This window comes from Cyprinus carpio, chromosome A4, assembly GCF_018340385.1.
Source record: "Cyprinus carpio isolate SPL01 chromosome A4, ASM1834038v1, whole genome shotgun sequence".
Taxonomy (NCBI): Eukaryota; Metazoa; Chordata; class Actinopteri; order Cypriniformes; family Cyprinidae; genus Cyprinus; species Cyprinus carpio.
In genome coordinates, this window is record NC_056575.1 from 31,410,754 (window position 1) to 31,432,711 (window position 21,958).

At 40.2% G+C, this 21,958-nt stretch overlaps 1 protein-coding gene across 1 annotated transcript in view; it reads left to right on the forward strand.

The window, feature by feature from the left end:
• LOC109098073 (proline-rich coiled-coil 1) overlaps nt 1–21,958 on the forward strand; it is a 51,567-nt gene that overhangs the window by 15,071 nt on the left and 14,538 nt on the right. The window contains exons 4-5 of the mRNA XM_042746806.1: nt 10,569–10,745; nt 12,644–12,820. Of these exons, the coding sequence (XP_042602740.1) occupies nt 10,569–10,745; nt 12,644–12,820 (354 nt within the window). The remainder of the gene's footprint in view (nt 1–10,568; nt 10,746–12,643; nt 12,821–21,958) is intronic.

Below are 21,958 nucleotides of genomic sequence, written 5' to 3' on the forward strand. Positions count from 1 at the left end.
CATAAAGAGATCTAATCCATAAAAGAGAAATAATCCATATGTGACCCTGGACCACCAAAACCAGTCTTAAATCACTGGGGTATATTTGTAGCAATAGCCAAAAAAAAAATTTTATGGGTCAAAATTATCAATTTTTTTTTTATGAAAATCGTAACGGAGGCCAGTGGAGTTTGCTTGTGAGGTAACCTCACTTCCCTGATCTTCAAGAGATGCACTAGCAACTGACACTAGAGACATTTAGCCTCCTTTAGTGCAATCCGCCTCCCAATGCCGGAGACCTGGTTTCGAGGCCCACTGGGAGCAAGGACGGTCGAGTGTGGCGTTGAGGACCCTGGAGAGAGGGTTTACACCCCAAAATCATTAGGAAATTAAGTAAAGATCATGGTCCATGAAGATTTTTGTAAATTTCCTATCGTAAATATATCAAAACTTAATTTTTGATTAGTAATATGCATTGCTTAGAACTTCATTTGGACAACTTTAAAGGCGATTTTCTCAGTATTTAGATTTTTTGCACCCTCAGATTCCAGATTCAAGCTCTTGGTGCATAAAAAAGATATGTAAAGTTGCAAAGACTAAAGTCTTCAAACTTTCAAAGAGATATTCTTTATAAAAGATGAACCTCGTCCACGCCCCCCGAAACGGCTCGTTCTAAGCCCCCACACATCTACGTCACTATGTGGGAAGATTTGCATAATGCACGCCCAGATGTTCACGGAAAGAAATAAGGCATACCTTTTATTCTCGATGTAGTATCGTTTGTTGCTGCCACCGCCATGTACAAACCCCAAATTCCAAAAAAATTCCAAAAAAGTTGGGACACTGTACAAATTGTGAATAAAAACAGAATGCAATGATGTGGAAGTTTCAAAAATTTCAATATTTTATTCAGAATACAACATAGAAAAAGTTGGGACAAGGCCATATGTTTACCACTGTGTGGCATCCCCTCTTCTTTTTATAAACGGTCTGCAAACATCTGGAGACTGAGGAGAAAAGTTGCTCAAGTTTAGGAATAGAATGTTGTCCCATTCTTGTCTAATACAGGCTTCTAGTTGCTCAACTGTCTTAGGTCTTCTTTGTCGCATCTTTTTCTTCTTTTATGATGCTCCTGATGTTTTTCTATGGGTGAAATATCTGGACTGCAGGCTTGCCATTTCAGTACCCGGATCCTTCTTCTACGCAGCAATGATGTTGTAATTGATGCAGTATGTGGTCTGGCGTTGTCATGTTGGAAAATGCAAAGGTCTTCCCTGAAAGAGACGACGTCTGGATAGGAGCATATGTTGTTCTAGAACTTGGATATGCCTTTCATCATTGATGGTGCCTTTCCAGATGTGTAAGCTGCCCATGCCACACGCACTCATGCAACCCCATACCATCAGAGATGCAAGCTTCTGAACTGAGCGCTGATAACCACTTGGGTTTGTCCTTGTCCTCTTTAGTCCGGATGACATGGCATCCCAGTTTTCCAAAAAGAACTTCAAATTTTGATTCGTCTGACCACAGAACAGTTTTCCCCTTTTGCCACAGTCCATTTTAAATGAGCCTAGTCCCAGAGAAAACGCCTGCGCTTCTGGATCATGTTTAGATATGGCTTCTTTTTTTGACCTATAGAGTTTTAGCCCTGCATTGGTTGATGGGATGGTTTATTGTGTTAACGGAGAATGTTTTGTTGGATTGTTTTTGAGGACATTTTTTTATTTAAGTTTTAGTGGGATTCCTGTATGTGATGCAGTGCCTTCTAAGGGCCCGAAGATCATGGGCATCCAGTATGGTTTTTTCCGGCCTTGACCCCTTACGCACAGAGATTGTTCCAGATTCTCTGAATCTTTGGATGATATCATGCACTGTAGATGATGATAACTTCAAACTCTTTGCAGTTTTTATCTGAGAAACTCCTTTCTGATATTGCTCCACTATTTTTCACCGCAGCATTGGGGGAATTGGTGATCCTCTGCCCATCTTAACTTCTGAGAGAGACACTGACCCTGCCCCTCTGAGAGGCTCTTTTTATCCCCAATCATGTTGCCAATTGACCTAATAAGTTGCAAATTGGTCCTCCAGCTGCTCCTTATATGTACATTTAACTTTTTCCAGCCTTTTATTGCTACCTGTCCCAACTTTTTTGGAATGTGTAGCTCTCATGAAAATCCAAAATGAGCCAATATTTGGCATGACATTTCAAATTGTCCTCACTTTCAACACTTGATATGTTATCTATATTCTATTGTGAATAAAATATAAGTTTATCAGATTTGTAAATTATTCCATTCCTTTTTTACTCAAATTTGTACAGTGTCCCAACTTTTTTGGAATCGGGTTTTGTAATATAGATGCTGTGTGTTTCACCGTGAAAGCGAAACTACGTTGTTTAGCCTTCCAAAAAGAGGACGATATCCACTTTGTCATGCCTGGAGCTAAACCGTGCTGGTTGCTGAGGAAATACATCAACTTTGCACTGGTGGCTTGCTGAATCGGCTTTTCACCATGGACGACACGGAGTCCAGCCCCGGGTTGTCACATGTGGTTGCTTGCAAGCCCCAAGTACGCTCCTTCGTAGAAATCCGCCTGCCGTGCCATTCTCAAGCCGCCCGCCTCTGCTCACTCTAGGCCGCGTCTCACTCAAAGCCGCGTTGTGTGACGCTGTTTCGTTGAGAAAGCAAAAACTACTTTGTTTGGCCTTCAAAAGAAGACACGACTAGAAATCATGTTATATGTTAGTAAGGCTGGGAAAACTCACATCCAACACCCGCACCATCCGCACTGGAGCTCCTCAGGGCTGCGTTCTCTCCCTACTGCTCTTCTCCCTCTACACAAATAACTGCACATCTAAGGACCCCTCTGTCAAGCTCCTGAAGTTTGCAGACGACACCACAGTCATCGGTTTCATCCAGGACAGAGACGAGTCTGCTTACAGACAGGAGGTTGAGCAGCTGGCTGTCTGGTGCAGTCACAACAACCTGGAGCTGAACACTCTCAAAACTGTGGAGTTGATCGTAGACTTTAGGAGAAACCCCCTGCTCTCTGTGGCTGCAGTGGAGTCATTCAGGTTCCTGGGCACCACAATCTCTCAGGACCTGAAGTGGAACATTCACATTGACTCCATTGTGAAAAAGGCCCAGCAGAGGTTGTACTTCCTTCGTCAGCTGAAAAAGTTCAACCTGCCACAGGCACAGATGACACTCGGCTATTATTGAGTCAGTTCTGTGCTCTTCTATGACTGTCTGGTTTGGGTAAGCCAGCAAATCAGATTTAAGAAGACTGCAACGGACTGATAGGACTGCAGAAAGGATCATTGGTGTGCACCTGCCCAGTCTTCAGGACTTGTACAACTCCCCATGCCATCTCCAGCTAAAACAGCTAACATATGAATCATTACCTGTGTTCTGTAATTCTTTTCCATAAATCATTCTACATCTGTAATTATTGCCTTTCTCAAGTATTATGTAAATACATATGCATATCTCTTTATTTATGCAGTTATATATAGAGTTAAAATTCACAAATCTATACATAAATTGCTAAGTCTTAGTAATTTTATTTTATTTTTATTGTATGTTTATTTTTCTATTTTTGCTGTTCTTATGTCAGATGTGTGTCGAGTTATCTGGGAATTGTTTTCAACATCTGCTTCTAACTCGAATAAAGCATCAGCCAACTACAGGGGATACAGGGAACAACTCCAGAATCACTTTTCAGCTCTTGTATTTGGTAGTTTGGCAGGTTAGACAACAGTTTCAGTTTGGCTCAAGTAGATTCAATTAGGTTGATAACCTTAAATGAAAAAAAAAACAAAAAACAAAGAAAAGGATACATCATTACTTCTGATGAAATGTTAACAACTGTGAACAAATACAATTTAAATAAAATTTACAATTTACAATTGTCTCTTGTTTGTTCATTTATATATTTAGCTTATTTTCTTTTCTTATGCAAGCATAACATTTATAACATTTTACATGAACAGTAAGCAAACATGAGATCTATGGCATTTTACTGCATTTATGCACTTATGAATACACGAAAGTTGTGCGTCATACACTTAGTAATAATTCTAGCATAATACAAATTACTGTTTTTTCCTTCATATTATACATTATAATAATCAAATACCACAGATTCACGTGACAATCATCCTTCAATCCTTCTCATAATTAAAGAGAGATATTTCCATGCCATCAGTGTCCCTGAGATGACCGACAGCTGATGCGTTTCCCGTTTTGTGCATCACTCACAATCTTTTAACTCTCCAGCACGCATCACCTTCATGCTGATACAGAAAGTGCTCGTGCATCTAATCCGCGTTGTTATCTCACTGAAAACAATCGCATCTGCGACTTTTCTGCACCCTGCACCCTGCACCCTGCCATGTGATTTTCACTCTCTACCGTGTTCGCTTGGCACTCTCCGCCCCTCTCCGCTGTTCGGCATTCTCCGACGGTCGATTCGAACTCAGCTCCTTTGTTTCGCTTATTTCCGTTGACAGTGCAGCAATCACACACACATATCTGCTTTTTAACTTCACAATATGTTAAGGGGTGTAACATTTCCGTCACACACTTGAGGCATTCGGCCAATCACAATGCACTGGATAGCTGGCCAATCACAGCACACCACGCTTTTCAGAATGATGAGCTTTGTGAAAATCAAGCGTTTCAGAAGGCGGGGCATAGAGGAGAAACAATAATGTACAGTATGTGGAAAATAATGTGTTTTTTTAACCTTAAACCGCATAAACACATTTCATTACACCAAATAATGTTCTTTTTAGCAGCATCATATGACCCCTTTAAGACTGGTTTTGTGGTCCAGGGTCACATATGTGGCTAGTCCAAATTTTCTGTTTTTCTGTTTATGTTCCCTGATCAATGTTTAAATGTGAAAAGAAAAAGAAAAATTTAATCTGTTCATTGTAAAGCAATCTCTTTTTTGGACTAAACCACTCAATTCATTTGCATTAGATTTATGATCTCTTTATACTTCTTGGAGTATCAAAGTATTAGTTGTGTAGACTGTGATGGAAGGACAGAAATCTCTCAGGTTCAGTTTAAAAATATCTTCATTTGTGTTTTTGAAAATGAATGGAAGTCTTGCAGGTTTGGAATGACAGAGAGTGAGAAATAATGACAATTTTTCATTTTTGGGACAACTAACCATTTATCTTTTGGCAGTTTGATATCTTAAATTAATAATTAGTAAATCCCAGGTGTGAACATAAGCAGATATTGTGTGTCTGCCCAATTAAAATTAAATTGTTCATATTCATTTGTGCATTTTAAATTTGTATTGCACATAGAATAACATATAAATGACACAGAATCACAATTCTGGATTCATCTTCAGCATTCTGCTCCTTTCTTGAAGGGCTTCAATCGCAATCGTCATCAGACTCACAGTTTAAAATCTTATGAGAGGAGCTTCCTTCACTTTACACTGCAGAAGTCTGGGCCAATTCTGTTGAAAAAGGAATAAAAGAAAAAACACATTTCAGTAATTTAAATTTACATTAGGACTGTAAATATGGTAAAATAATTGTGATTACTCCTAATTTTGAGTATGCTGAGAGCTGTCTATAAGAGGGTGTCAAATCATAAAATTTTTATTTTCATCCTTCATTCTAGGGTCAATTAAATATTGTGCAATATTCACATGAAGGCCTGAAACAATTTAAGTATTTATTTAATCTGATTATTAAATACATGTGTATCATTTTAAAGAGTTACATGAGTAATAAGGCATCTTAAAATTAACATATCTTACTATTAATTTATTATTTATAATGTGAAAAGAAAATACAGATAGATTCAGACATATCTTTCTCCATTAAAACTTAACTTTACATATCTGGAAATATTTAGAACATTATTTAACCCATAATAGCATTCCATATGAACTGATAAAGACTGGTTTCAAGCTAAAGTACCTGCATGCTCGGCCAGTGGGCATTGAAGGAAATAGGGGTTATGCACAGACTTCTGTATTCTGTTAACCTGGTCTCGTCTCTTCCGGTTCAAGCGTTGAACGTTGATGATATCTTAATTATTTTTATTTTTATTCTTTTCACTAACATTTATATAAAAAATGACAACAATAAAAACAGCTAGCTAGTTTAACTGATTATCTTAAAAGTCCATAGATATTGCTATTTTTCATTACAGCTTTTAGCACGTTCTCCGACAAGCGGAAGCGATGAGACCTGGGCTGAAAAAGAAATCTCCCCCTATACCCTCATTCGCTATTCCCTACATTAGATCACTAATTCAGTACACTAAGAAGGAGTGAATGAAAATGAGTGCGTGAATTTGGACACTGAGTGCACCGGAAGGACTGCCGCCTTTGCATAGTTTGTGTTTGCTGTTTATTAATCATTTAAAACTGGCAAATTAGCAGCTCCAGTAGTAAGATTAAAGGATTTATCTTGAACTCTGTCATGGAAATTATGTGCCCTAATGAAACAATTTAATAATAAACTTACAATTAATTTATACCTGTGTTGCATTATCCTGTATGCCATGCATGAGCACTTTGTAATATGAACATAATGATTATTCATCTTCTGGCGAGATGCAGGAATTCATTCAGCACGTGACTCTCACAGTGCATTATGGGTATTCTCTAGCCGTTGAGTGTGCACCAGTTGTACACTCATTTTTGAGGTGCATTTTGGGATTGAATGAGTGCACTCGAGAACGTCCACTATGGTTTCAGACACCATTAAAAATTGCTGTCCCCTCAAATAGTGCCCTATATAAGGGTATGGAGCGATTTCGAATATAGCCCTGTTTTCCGTGTTTGGTCAGGTAATTTTCGACATATCCCCTATTCATAGCTTTCAGTCAGGTGACCGTCTCGAAGACCTGGAGGGCAAAACATCCATAGAACTGCAGCACAAGCCTATCATTTTTCCATCTGTTTCACAGCCGCAAATATTTAAATCACATCTCACAAGAATAAAACAAAGGTGTGTGAACGAAATGCAAGTTTTGGCCATTTGCAATCCATATAAAGCTCCCACGGCAATATTTCAATCATAAAACAGTGCGACAAACATTGTAAAATCACTTAAAGTGCATTAATATATTTAAAACAGTAATATTAAAAGACCAAATTCAGTAATCACTATATAAATCATGCATAGTTTACATAGGCAAGCAGAATATGAACGCAATCTGCTTAATGGTTCAGTGTTTTCTTTCTAATGGTTTTCTATGGGAAACCATTTAACGTGAAACTTTGCACATTGTGTTTATATTCTGGGTTCATATGCTTGCCTGTACAATATATACATCATCAAAAAAGTGTTTACTGAATTTCTCCTTTTAATATCTGCGTTTTACTACATTACTACTTAATGCAATCTGTGTAAAAATAACTGGTGGTCAGTGGAGCAAAGCTTGGTTTTGTCCTCCAGGTGGACGTTTCTATGAGTGTGTGACGTTACGTGAAATCTATCAACAGAAAGACTGACGGATTTACAGTTTAACTTACCTTTAACTCACTTTCACCATGCTTACATAAACGTAATTAGAAAAACATGATGGAAGCGCATTTGTGTCTTGACGCAGATAATGACGACATGACGGACATGATACTGAGCGCTGAGAACAAGCATCATACAGATAATGCAATTCAAACTTAAGCCTAGGGTGAATATAAGTTTTTAAACATGCTCTAATTTCTGTTTTGCATTAGATAACATCAATTGACTGGTAAATGTTCCACATTACACAACCTCCGTCTGCAGAAAGACTGGATTGCTCGTTTGCAGTAGGCGCGACACGACACTTCAACATGGTGTTATGCGTCACAAAAACGAAATTGTTTGCGCGGTAATGTTTAACAGTCCACTATTACCGTTTCAAAGGATGGAAACAGCGTCAACAGGAAACTAATAACTTTTAACACGCTGCTGATTTTACTGTGTAAGCATAAAGGGAGGAAACATTTACATTTTGCATCAACAGATGCTTTTATCAAAAGTGACTTACAAATAAGGACAAAAGAAGCAATCAAACCAACAAAAGAGCAATGATATTACAATATGCAGCACATGTAGCAAGTATTATTATTTTTTTAATAATAAATAAAAAGAATGAAAAGTAGATAGAATAGAAATATAGAATAGAGAATGCTACTGTTAGAGGTTCAAGTTTTTTATATATTATAAATAGAAGAAAACAAGTAAACAGAATAGAAATAAAATGTTATTTTATTATAAAATGAGTGCTAGTATAAAGGAACACTACTTTGCATATTCTCTGAAACAAGTGACAGAAAGAGCCCTTGCAATCCTATTTTCTTAAAGGGGTCCTATTATGCTCGTTTACAAGGTCTTGATTTTGTTTTTCACATATTTAACATTATAACAACACCTCTCTCCCCAGTCTGGCATGAACGGCTCGAATAGTTCCTGTATCAAATGAAGGCCCGCCTTCTAAAATTTATGAAATGTGCTGTGATTGGTAAGCTGGGCGAGTGTGTGTTGTGATTGAAATGTCCTGCCTCTTACTATAGCCGCCTGCTGTCAGCTTCTGTTTAAATATTGCCTCAAAATCAAATCAATTTGAGCAAGATTTAAACCCAGATGATTGTAACCACTCTAAGCTTGTTTGCCTTGGGAACACTAGTGCGTCTCTGACATAGTGATAAAACTTGCTACCTTCTCTAGTGTAGCTCAACCAGGTCTTGTCCCATTCGTCGATCTTTGTGATATCACGAGTCCCAGAAAATATGCGTTGTAGTCCAAACGAGTCGTTCGTTGTAGTTTTTGAAAAGTGATTTCTGTTAAAAAAAAAAAATCTCCTTTTGAAGTGAACTTTGAGCTTTGTAACTTTGCAGATCTATTTATGCTCAAACAGCAACATTACAGACTAACTAAAGTTGAAAAAGTGAAAAAGCATAATGGCACCCCTTTAACACCCTCTTCAGAGAGGAGAGAACACCTTCCTCCAGTAACACTGCTGATCAGCGTCTGGACAGATTCCATGCTGTGAAGGGACTCCCAGGCCTGTTTTGCTTTGCATATGTCTTGCCAAAAGTAACAAGGTGTTCAGCAGAGGAGAAAAAATTAATAGATAATATCTGCCTCTACTCTGCCCACCTAGAAGCCCAAGACAGAAGCTGCCATTTGTTATTTCAGCAGTAATTATTATTATTATTACCATTGTTATTATTTCATTGCACTGGATAGAATAAAGCTAGAATTTACCACAAATGCAACATAATGAGTGCATTCAGTGTTTATCTTACATGTGCATGCAAACAAGCAGCTCCTGGAGACAAAAAAAGCTGATGATGTACATTGCAGGCACACTCTTATATTCATGGTGCTCCAGTGATGACATCATAGACTGTGGTCGGCCAATAGAGTTGTTGTGTTTGCACACATGCTTCAGACACCGGTTACACTGATGAACTTCCCCACAGCGTCAGTCCAAGATGCAGTGTCCCGTTCCTCCTCTCTGGGAACCATGGTAACAGTCATAATTTGAGACGTTCACTGTCTTTTCAAATAAAAACACTTAAATTATGGGACTGTTTTACCATTTGTTCATTATGTATCTGTAGCCTACGTTGTGAAATGTGGTTTCAGTCAGAATACTTGTAATCCGGATTTGGTAATCTGAATCATTGATAGTATCTAAATCATGAATAACTGATCTGTAGATTGGTACATGTCCAAGTGTTATCAGGATGATGTTCTGTTTATGTTCCGGGACTCTTATTTTAATGTTCTTTTCATCCTGTTGTATCTTGTTTCTAGTTTCCTGTGTTTATTTTCTGTCTTTTGTTTCCTTGGTTCCTAAATTTGTTCTCATTTGCTTTCATAGTTGCTGATTAGTTTCTTACCTGTGTCTAGTTTGGTTCTTAATTAAAAAAGAAAATGGAAATAAATTAAAAAGAAAACCCTCTTACACTAGTGTTCCCTATTCCTTTTCTATTCTATGTAGTTTTTTCTTTTAATTATTATAAAAAAAAAATAAAAAAAAATAAATTGCTACATGTACAGCGTTAGGGTAACCGAGAGTTTTCACAACACTTATATATTATTGGCCTTTTGATGGTTTTGATTGCTTCTATTGCCCTCATTTGTAAGTCACTTTGGATAAAAGTGTCTGCTAATTTACTAAATGTAAATATATTTATCTTGTCTATGCATGTATGCCTGCTGTTTTTTTCTGTCTTTGTACCCTTTGGAATTTTTTTTTTTTTTTATATATTTTAACATACAAACATGCTGCAACTGGATCCACTGTCCCTTCTCTGCCTTGCTGTGACAGGTGTTTTATGAAGAATTGAACATACATTTAAAATCTAATGGAAGCCCTTAATTTTGTGTAATCGCCTTAAATTCTTTCTTTAAGTTAAAACCATCAGATATATTCACTGATCATTGAGTTTACTTCAACTGTATTACCACAGTCAAAACTTTTTGGAAGTCTTATGTGCTCCAGATTATAAACCCTACCAGATAAATAAATACGTATAAACATTATATTTTTTTATATACATAAATATACATATATTCATATACATTATATTTGTTTGTTTTGTTCTTTACACAGGCTATGTGGATGCAATCTCACTGCTCAGTCCTGTGGAAGTTTGTCTTCAGCTCTACAATCCTCAAACTCAAACATCCTGAGAGAGCTGGACCTGAGTAACAATGACCTGAAGGATTCTGGAGTGAAGCTTCTTTCTGATGGGCTGAAGAGCCCAAACTGTCAGCTGGAGATACTGAAGTAAAAAAATATTCAGTGTGTTTATCAAATTGTAAAGCTTGTGATGTAATTTGATATAAAAACACAGCATGGCAGTATGTTAATTTACACGCAAGCAGCTCTTGATCCAGTGTTTTCAGTAGCTGGGTTTCATCCAAAGCTGCAAATTTAACTTATGCGCAAAATTGGAATAACACACAAAACATTTGTAAAACAAGCACCATTTCCATCCAACCAGGGGCGTTTCTAGGATTTCCATTTTAGGGGGGCTCAGCCCCCAATAAGGGTATGATTAAAAAAATATTATTTGACTATTAGAATAGGGTTGTATATTGCTAACCTTATTGCAATCCACTATTCCATTGTATTCCCTGTATTTCATATATGGGAGCAGTAGTACTGACTGAGCCATTTACAACACTGTAAAATAATTGAAAAATTTAGATGTGACCAGTCACTAGAAAATTTTGAGCTGGGAATGTAGATTTTTTTTTTTTTTACAATGAAGACTTCCTGATTCATTATTAGGACATTCATGTTTATCCTTTGACGATACCACTGCTTTTTCTTATGAAATGTACGTGGAAATTGGCGGACAATTAAAACAACATAAGGGTTCAATGACTGCAATGAATCTTGGGAACACAGTGGTATTGTGTGTGAGAGGGCTGTCTACGTTCTATTCTCACCTGACTGTTGCTCATTTGCAGACCTACTCCCGCACGACAAGAAAAAATGTTGTATATCCATCTACAATGAAATATAAATTATTTTTTATTTTTTCAGCTTTTTAGCCTTTATAGTCAACAATACGGTTGGTTATACATCAAGTCACCGCCTGAAAATTTATTTCATTTCAAATGATTGAACTAACCAGCTAATATTCATTAAGAATATAGACAAAACATGTATTAATGTAATTGTCTATTGGCAAAATAAAATGAATTATCAATTTGCCACGTCTATAAATCAATTACTTAAAAAAATCACAAATCCCTTTACTCTACTCTTACTCTAATATATGTATCATGATACACTAATGATTTATTATAACTTAATACAAAATTATATTTAATAATACAAAACAAAATAACTCCACATGATGTTTCTCTCTCTGTGCCATTTAGTGCTTTCAGAAAATGATGTGTGTCTTTAATCATTTCTGTGCATGGCTGGATAATGTAATGCGGAAATACACAATAATATTTTTTCAATTTTAAAAAGTAAATTAAAATAAATCATGATCGTTTTCTAAAGTATGTTTTCATGGCTGTTAATCGCTTCATTTTTGTTGGAAGAAAAAACAACTATCACACTGTGATAAGGGCTGAAGGTGAACACAGCGAAGACGTATTGGTATTGGATGAGAAACCGAAACATGTATTGGTCCAGTAACATTATCTAAACTGCAATTACAAGAACTGCACCGATGCAGATGTCATATCATAGCAATCTATCAATAAATGCACACACACACACACACACCTTGTACTCTCTGATGTTCGCTCAATCCGCCCTGCGGATTGAAAAATGCACTGAATCCATGCTGACTCAGATGAGGGGAGGAGTCGAAACTTGACGCAGCTTGCCACCATTTCAAATGAGTTTTTAAAGGGGACTGAAGCAATCACAAATTAATGAATCAAATAATTTTTTAGGGGGGCTGGGCAGAAGTTTAGGGGTTGGGCTGAAGCCCCCCTAAAAAGGGCCTAGTGACGCCCCTGCATCCAACGAGTCAAAGCGAACAAAATCGTCAATTCATTGAGTACTACCACAGTCAAAACTTTTTGGAAGTCTTATGTGCTCCAGATTATAAACCCTACCAGATAAATAAATACAATAAGTAAACATATTTTTTATATACATAAATATACATATATTCATATACATTATATTTGTTTGTTTTGTTCTTTACACAGGCTATGTGGATGTAATCTCACTGCTCAGTCCTGTGGAAGTTTGTCTTCAGCTCTACAATCCTCAAACTCAAACATCCTGAGAGAGCTGGACCTGAGTAACAATGACCTGAAGGATTCTGGAGTGAAGCTTCTTTCTGATGGGCTGAAGAGCCCAAACTGTCAGCTGGAGATACTGAAGTAAAAAAATATTCAGTGTGTTTATCAAATTGTAAAGCTTGTGATGTAATTTGATATAAAAACACAGCATGACAGTATGTTAATTTATACGCAAGCAGCTCTTGATCCAGTGTTTTCAGTAGCTGGGTTTCATCCAAAGCTGCAAATTTAACTTATGCGCAAAATTGGAATAACACACAAAACATTTGTAAACAAGCACCATTTCCATCCAACCAGGGGCGTTTCTAGGATTTCCATTTTAGGGGGGCTCAGCCCCCAATAAGGGTATGATTAAAAAAATATTATTTGACTATTAGAATAGGGTTGTATACTGCTAACCTTATTGCAATCCACTATTCCATTGTATTCCCTGTATTTCATATATGGGAGCAGTAGTACTGACTGAGCCATTTACAACACTGTAAAAAAATTGAAAAATTTAGATGTGACCAGTCACTAGAAAATTTTGAGTTGGGAATGTAGATTTTTTCTTGACAATGAAGACTTCCTGATTCATTATTAGGATATTCATGTTTATCCTTTGACGATACCACTGCTTTTTCTTATGAAATGTATGTGGAAATTGGCAGATGTCAGGGACCAGTCAATCCCGGTCCCATCCATCTCACAACGATCACGTTCACCTCAATACTAATCACCCGCACCTGTTCACCATCAGCAACCTCGACCGAAGCCCTGCAGATCTTGAAACGTAACGTATACTCACCTTTGTAACACTAACCTCTGTGTCATTGTGCTACTGCCCCCAGGTTTCCCTGAGCATTACCCCGTGGTCTGAAATCCAGCGACCTTCCGAGTCTTTTCTTTATGTTCTCCAAGCTGGTTTGATAACTTCCGTGTCTGAAGGTGAAGGAAATAAGTATCAGCGAAATGTGACTGTGTGGCTTTGACATATCTGCAAGGGACGTACTCACCCGCTTTTAACCCCGCACTGAGTGATCTGCACCGAATCGGCACCTGAAATCACTGTCTGCTTACCCTGCCTGCACTATCTTGTAAATAAAGCACTGTACGTGGATTCACTTACCTCTGTCTCTCGTCTGTGTCCTGACAGAAGGCTTGACCAACACAGCAATGAATCTGGCACAGCACGAAGACAGTGCTTCCGCAAACCCCGCTCCCACGCTGGTGTACGTCACAAACTCCATCTCTCGACCAGCGCCCTTCTCTGGCCGGGCGGAGGATTGAAACGGGTTTCTGCTGCAATGTTCGCTCACTCTCGAACAACACGCTCATCGATATCCCACGGAAAGATCCAAGATCTCATTCATCATCCAGCAGCTTTCCAGGGCAGTGTTACGATGGGCAGAGGCGCTGTGGTTCCAGGAGACAGAGATTACCTCTTCTGTGCAAAGTTTCATAAATTATTTCAAGGAAATGTCTGGACACCCTGTAGGCGATTCCTCTGTCAGCGATCAACTATTACAGTTACGTCAAGGCAAAAGATCTGTATCTGAGAACTCCCTGGAATTTCAAACCCTAGCAGTGGCAGTGAAAAAGCCCTCAATACGGTCTACCGAAGAGGATTAAATCCCACGCTTCATCTCCAGCTCGCCATTTATGATGACAGTTTGGGATTAGAAACATTCATGCAACAAGTCCATCTAAGATCGCAATTCTGCTACCGAGAGGTTCACGCCCCAGTCCCCGTTCCACACCAGAGGATATCCAACGAATCCCCAGAACCCGAGTCGGGGAAAATGCAGGTGGAAATCCGTAAGCTGTCCCAAGCAGAGCGCAACTGCCGACGAGAACTGGACCTATGCCTCTACTGCAGAATCGAGGTACATGTGTTACGAATGTGCACGTCTCATCCTCCCCGATTAATGGTGAGCTCAGTCCTTTATCACCCTTCCGTTTCAACCCTGTTAACCATAGGTGTCACTCTCAGGTCTCGAGATTTCGATGTTGCAGTCACAGCCATCGTGGACTCCGGGTCAGCAGGCAGCTTTATCCTAGGAAACCTCGTCAAAACACTCAAACTCCAAAGAACCCATACCTCCAAGCCGTACTCCATCCATGCAGTGACTGGTGAAAAAATCAACAAGGGGTATGTGACTTTTCAAATAACACCAATCACCCTCTGTGTTGAAAATATTCATCAGGAGTTGTTCGCCCCATTCGTTCTTGAAAATAGCCAAGCCGAGGTAATTCTGGCCCGTCCCTGGCTCATTCAACACCAACCCGTGATAGACTGGAAAACTGGGAAAATTTTGAACTGGGGTTGCACCTGCATAACTAATAGCCTCACACCCTCCACCCAACCTAAACCTGTGTCTGTAAATTCTACATCCATTAAAAGCCCCCAAGAAAATCTGTCCGTTACCATTCCTCCATGTTATTCATCCTATGCAGACGTGTTCAGTCCTACGGCAGCCTCCAAGTTACCGCCACACCGACCTTGGGATTGTGCAATTGACTTGATCCCAGATGAAACCATTCCCAAGGGTCGGATCTACTTGTTATCCATCCCAGAACAAACGGCCATGCGTGAATACATTGAAGAGGCTCTGAGACAAGGATACATCAGACCGTCCACTTCCCCAGCTGCCGCCAGTTTTTTCTTTGTCCCAAAGAAGGATGGGGGTTTATGGCCCTGCATAGACTATCGGGCCCTGAATAAAATCAGTGCCATCCTCCCTTGAACAACTCCGTAACGCCCGCATATTCACCAAACTGGACCTCAGGAGTGCATACAATTTGATCAGAATTCGGGAATGAGATGAATGGAAGACGGCGTTCATCACCCCCGCAGGTCATTATGAATATCTGGTAATGCCGTATGGCCTAGTAAACGCCCCCGCTGTATTCCAGAGTTTCATGGATGAAATCCTCCGAGAGTTCCTGAACCGCTTCGTTCTTGTATACATTGATGATATTCTCATCTTCTCAATAACCAAATGGAACATCAACGTCATGTCTCGCAAGTGCTCCAACGGCTCCGAGAATTCTCCCTGTTCCTGAAGGCAGAAAAGTGCGTCTTTCACCAGACTTCCATCGAGTTCTTAGGTTACCACCTCAGTGCGGAAAGAGTCAAGATGGATGACCGTAAAACCCAAGCCATTACCTCCTGGCCCACTCCCAAGTCAATCAAGGACTTACAGAGATTCCTGGGTTTTGCAAACTTTTACCGTCGATTCATAAACAAGCACAGCATGATCACAACGCCATTAACATCACTCCTGAAAGGAAAGCCAAAGACCCTTCACTGGACCCCTGAAGCTGAACACGCTTTCCAAATGCTTAAAACCACCTTTACCACTGCTCCGGTGCTCCAGCACCCAGATCCTGAGAAGAAATTCATTGTGGAAGTGGACGCTTCAACGACAGGCGTTGGGGCTATCCTGTCACAATACCCCGAAAACTCATCCAAACCTATGCCTTGTGCCTTCTTTTCCCGAAAGTTATCATCAGCGGAAAGAAACTACGACATTGGCAACTGGGAACTCTTAGCTGTGAAACTCGCCCTGGAGGAATGGAGACACTGGTTGGAAGGGGCCAGGCATCCGTTTCTCATCCTTACCGACCACAAGAATCTCCAGTACCTGAAGGAAGCCATGAGACTTAACCCTCGCCAAGCACGATGGGCTCTGTTTTTCACCCGGTTTCATTTCCAGATAGCCTACCGTCCAGGATCAAAGAACACGAGCGCAGATACTCTGTCCCGCCTCCATGCTCTCGAGGAAACCAGAGAAGAACCTGAGCCCATTTTACCCACCAAGTTATTTGTCAATCCCATCCAGTGGAACCTCGACGAACAGATCCGTGAGCTATCACAAGATCTGCCCGTTCCTCCAGAATGTCCCGCAAATAAGATCTATGTACCTGAAGATCTCCGCACTTTCCTCATCTCCTCCGCTCACTCCTCCATTGGAACAGGTCACCCCAGCATCAACAAAACATGCTCCACATTTCAACAAAAGTACTGGTGGCCAGGAATGCTGAACGATATCAAGACGTTTGTTCAAGGGTGCACACTCTGCGCCATAAGCAAGGTACCACACCAATTACCCTCCGGAAAACTAGTCCCTTTACCCATCCCTCATCGCCCCTGGTCCCACATTGGAATCGACTTTGTCACTGACCTTCCAGTCTCAGATGGAAACACATGCATCCTAGTAGCCATCGACCGATTCTTCAAAGCATGCAAAGTGATCCCTCTGAAAGACCTGCCTACACAGCTGAGTTACTCTTCGAGCATGTATTCCACAATTTTGGCATCCCTGAAGACATTGTGTCTGATAGAGGGCCCCAGTTTATCTCTCGGGTATGGCGGGCATTCTTCACCCTCCTTAATGTCACCATTAGCTTAACTTCCAGTTACCCTCCACAGACAAACGGGCAAACGGAGCAGAAGATTCAGGACATCAGCCGTTTCCTCAGAACGTTCTGCCATTCCAACCAACATCTCTGGAGCCTCTACTTAGTCTGGGCAGAATACGCTCAAAATTCCCTCTGGCAAGCATCCACAAACATGACTCCATTCCAGTGCATCTTAGGCTATCAGCCGCCACTGTTTCCCTGGTCCGGTGAACCCTCCGAAGTCCCCGCCATAAATACCTGGATGCAAGACAGTGAAAGAGTTTGGGATCAGGCACATCACCACCTTCAACAGGCAATAAACCGCCACTGACTATTTGCTGATACTCACCGTCGCGAAACTCCCACTTACCAGCCTGGACAATTGGTATGGCTCTCCACCTGTGACATTCAATTGAAGTAACCCTGCCGTAAGCTAAGCCCCAAGTACATCGGTCCCTTCCCAGTGGAAAAACAAATCAACCCAGTCACTTACCGACTTCGCTTACCTGCCCAGTATCGGATACACCCCACCTTTCATGTCTCCCTATTGAAACCTTATCACTCACCTGTTTCTGTTCCCTCTGTAGACCCGGTCCCTGACGAAAACCCCCCGGTACCACCCGTAGAAACTGAGCTCATCTACACAGTAAAGGAGATACTGGACTCCCGACGTCGTGGTGCTTGACTCAAATATCTGGTAGACTGGGAGGATTATGGTCCAGAAGAAAGGTGTTGGGTACCTCGTCATGATATCCTTGATCCTAATATGCTCACTGAATTTCATGCTCAGTACCCAGGAAAACCAGCTCCACGACCCCGCAGCAGACCCCCACGCGTCGGAGGGCAAGGTCCGCTGACGTGGACCCTGGAGGTGGGGGTAATGTCAGGGACCAGTCAAGCCCGGTCCCAACCATCTCACAACGATCACGTTCACCTGAATACTAATCACCCGCACCTGTTCAGCATCAGCAACCTCATCACAGGAACAGTATAAAACATTCACCACAGCCCCAGTTCGGTGTCAAGCCTCCAACAGGAACGGATCCTAAAGTGTTGTCTCCTGATCGACTGAAGCCCCGCAGATCTTGAAACGTAACGTATACTCACCTTTGTAACACTAACCTCTGTGTCATTGTGCTACTGCCCCCAGGATTCCTGAGCATTACCCCGTGGTCTAAAATCCAGCGACCTTCCGAGTCTTCTGTATGTTCTTCGAGCTGGTTTGATAACTTCTGTGTCTGAAGGTGAAGGAAACAAGTATCAGTGAACTGTGACTGTGTGGCTTTGACATATCTGCAAGGGACGTACTCACCCGCCTTTAACCCCACACTGAGTGATCTGCACCGAATCGGCACCTGAAATCACTGTCTGCTTACCCTGCCTGCACTATCTTGTAAATAAAGCACTGTACGTGGATTCACTTACCTCTGTCTCTCGTCTGTGTCCTGACAGCGGACAATTAAAACAACATAAGGGTTCAATGACTGCAATGAATCTTGGGAACACAGTGGTATTGTGTGTGAGAGGGCTGTCTACGTTCTATTCTCACCTGACTGTTGCTCATTTGCAGACCTACTCCCGCACGACAAGAAAAAATGTTGTATATCTATCTACAATGAAATATAAATTATTTTTATTTTTTTAGCTTTTTAACCTTTATAATCAACAATACGGTTGGTTATACATCAAGTCACCACCTGAAAATTTATTTCATTTCAAATGATTTAACTAACCAGCTAATATTCATTAAGAATATAGACAAAACATGTATTAATGTAATTGTCTATTGCACTGGTGTCAAAAGTATTCACATTCATTACTCAAGTAGAAGTATAAATACTAGGGTTTAAAAAGACTTTTGTAGAAGTTGAAGTATCAACTCAAGCTTTTTACTCAAGTAAAAGTGTAAAAGTACTGGTTTCAAAACTACTTAAAGTATAAATGTAAAAGTAATGTAAGGAAAAAAAATGCCATTAAGAACAAAAGCTTAGGCCACGCAACAGGGGTCTATTGTGCACTACCCCACCTCCTCAAAAAAACATTTTTCTAAAGGCTATAGGCCATAATGACTATAATGTTATATTAAAATATTCATGTTTAAAAATTTGGTATGCACTAGATTACCTGTTTCAGCCGCATATATGCCCATTGAAAATGAACGCACTTTAGTACAATGCAAATACATTAAAGAACTAGAGATATAGAACTAGAGAGTTTAGCTATGGCCTAATGGTTAGAGAGTTGGACTTGTAACCAGAAGGTCGCAGGTTCGAGTCTCGGTGCTGGCAGGAGTTGTAGGTGGGAGGGAGTGAATGATCAGCGCTCTCTTCCACCCTCAATACCCATGGCTGAAGTGCCCTTGAGCAAGGCACTGAACCCCCAGTTGCTCCCCGGGCGCTGGATATAGCTGCCCACTGCTCCGGGTGTGTGTGTTCACGGGTGTGTTCACTTTCTCACTGCTGTGTGTGTGCACTTGGATGGGTTTAATGCAGAGCACCAATTTCGAGTATGGGTTACCATACTTGACAAATGTCACGACTTTCACTTTCATATGATGACTAGTTGCCTATAAGTATTGTAATGGTGCAAAAAGTCAAACTTCAGAGGCATGTCATCAATAACCTTTAATGGAATGTATTTAATGTACATCCAAGCTTAGCTGCAGGAATCTGCGAGGGCAATGAACAAGAAAATTGGTGTACCCAGGGCAGGCTTAGTAACAATTACCCTTGTATGGTTGTCTATTTACAATAAACATTAGTGCTGTCAAAATGAATGATTAATCCAAGTGATTAATCAAAAAATAAAAATGAAAAATAACTCATAATCCTAATACCTTCTTGATCGATAGCTTCCTGTATTCGCTACATGGTTAGAGAGTTGGACTTGTAACCTGAAGGTCGCCGGTTCAAGTCTTGGTGCTGGCAGGAGTTGTAGGTGGGAGGGAGTGAATGAACAGCGCTCTCTTCCACCCTCAATACCCATGGCTGAAGTGCCCTTGAGCAAGGCACTGAACCCCCAGTTGCTCCCCGGGCGCTGGATATATAGCTGCCCACTGCTCCGGGTGTGTGTTCATGGTGTGTTCACTTCTCACTGCTGTGTGTGTGCACTTGGATGGGTTAAATGCAGAGCACCAATTCCGGGTATGGGTTACCATACTTGGCAAATGTCACGAGTCACGACTTTCACATTGTCAATCGCGTTGTCAATCGCAAACGCTAATTTATTCAAACATCTAGTTACCGGACTACCTACAGTAGCTTAATTTGCGGAGGATGAAGAGAAAGCACCCATTTGATAAATGAGCCAGTAGTTGAGAAATAATAACTTTTAAGTAGGGTCCGGTGCCATTTCGATACTTTTAAAATGGTACCGGTGCCTAAACGGTGCCTGAAACGATACTTAAAAAAAGAGCCACAAAAAAAAACTGGATTAACAATAAAGAACATTACAAATATTTAAAATAAATCCATAGCTTTCACCTTGGATGCTCTCATTTGCCAAGCACATTAGTATTTTCACCCCAAAAAGGGGTTTAAGCCATTTATTTATATCTTTTGCTGTAGTGTGTCAGTAGGAAATATCAGTTTGCCATTAATTTTAATAATAATCTAGTGTGATTTTGAATGCACAAGCAGTCTGACAACGGCAAAATGAATGTTTGGAAATGTAAACTGATTTTCTACTGACACACTACAGCAAAATATATAAATAACTGTCCGAACACCATTCTTTGGGGTGAAAACACTAACGTGCCTAAGACTTTTACACAGTAGTGTATGTATAAAGTATGTATGATTTAATTCAGTATATTTAAATAAGTACAATTAAAGTATGCGTTCGTTTATGTGTTAAGGGCTAGATTGTCGCTGGAGGAAACAGCTGTGGTGTGATGAGCGGTGACAAGCGAAAACTTTACAGAAACCGACTGCTCCCTCCTGACCTTTTGTAAACTGTATTTATGACAAAGACCTGCACAGATACAGATATTCTAACAATCTATCGATAAACACACACCTTGTGTCCTCTGTTTCTGTTTAAGTGCGCTCGCGCTGCTCCACCGCCGTCTGTGGATTGAAGAGCGCGCTGAAAGACGGAGAGTAGACCGGTCTGCCGCCTTTTTCATATGAAATTTAAGGGGACTGACTCTGAGGCGATCGCGAATTTGAGTATACAGTTTATGGAGCTAAATGATATAGCCCCTATAAAAAAAGCCTAGCGACGCCCATGCTTCTTGTGTAGGGCTACATTTCGGAGAACCAGGACAAACATTTCAATCGATCGCTCAGGCATTTAAGAGGCACCGAAATCTGCGTCCTTATTCGGTTCGGTGCATACCGGTTCCATACCCCAACTCTACTTTTAAGAAATATATTTTTTGATATACGAACCCAACACTGGCTATGCCCTTACTGGAGTGTGATGTGATCTGTGTCATGTGCAGGTTCGATGGATCGCATACAAACCAAATAGGGTGTCGGAATGGTATATGTTTATACTTCTCATCCAACCACAATCAACTTCACTTCATCCGGATGGCGCGATTTATCTGGATAGGTGTTTTTTTTTTTTTTTTGGAATGATGACAAGCCGGAATGAAAACAAGCCGAAATGAAATAGCAGTAACGAACCTATTTTTAAAATGTAAGGAGTAGAAAGTACAGATAATTGCGTGAAAATGTAAGGAGTAGAAGTAAAAAGTCGGCTGAAAAATAATTACTCAAGTAAAGTATAGATACCCAAAATTTCTACTTAAGTAATGTAACGAAGTATTTGGACTTGTACTATTGGCAAAATAACAACATGAATTATCAATTTGCCACTTCTATAAATCAA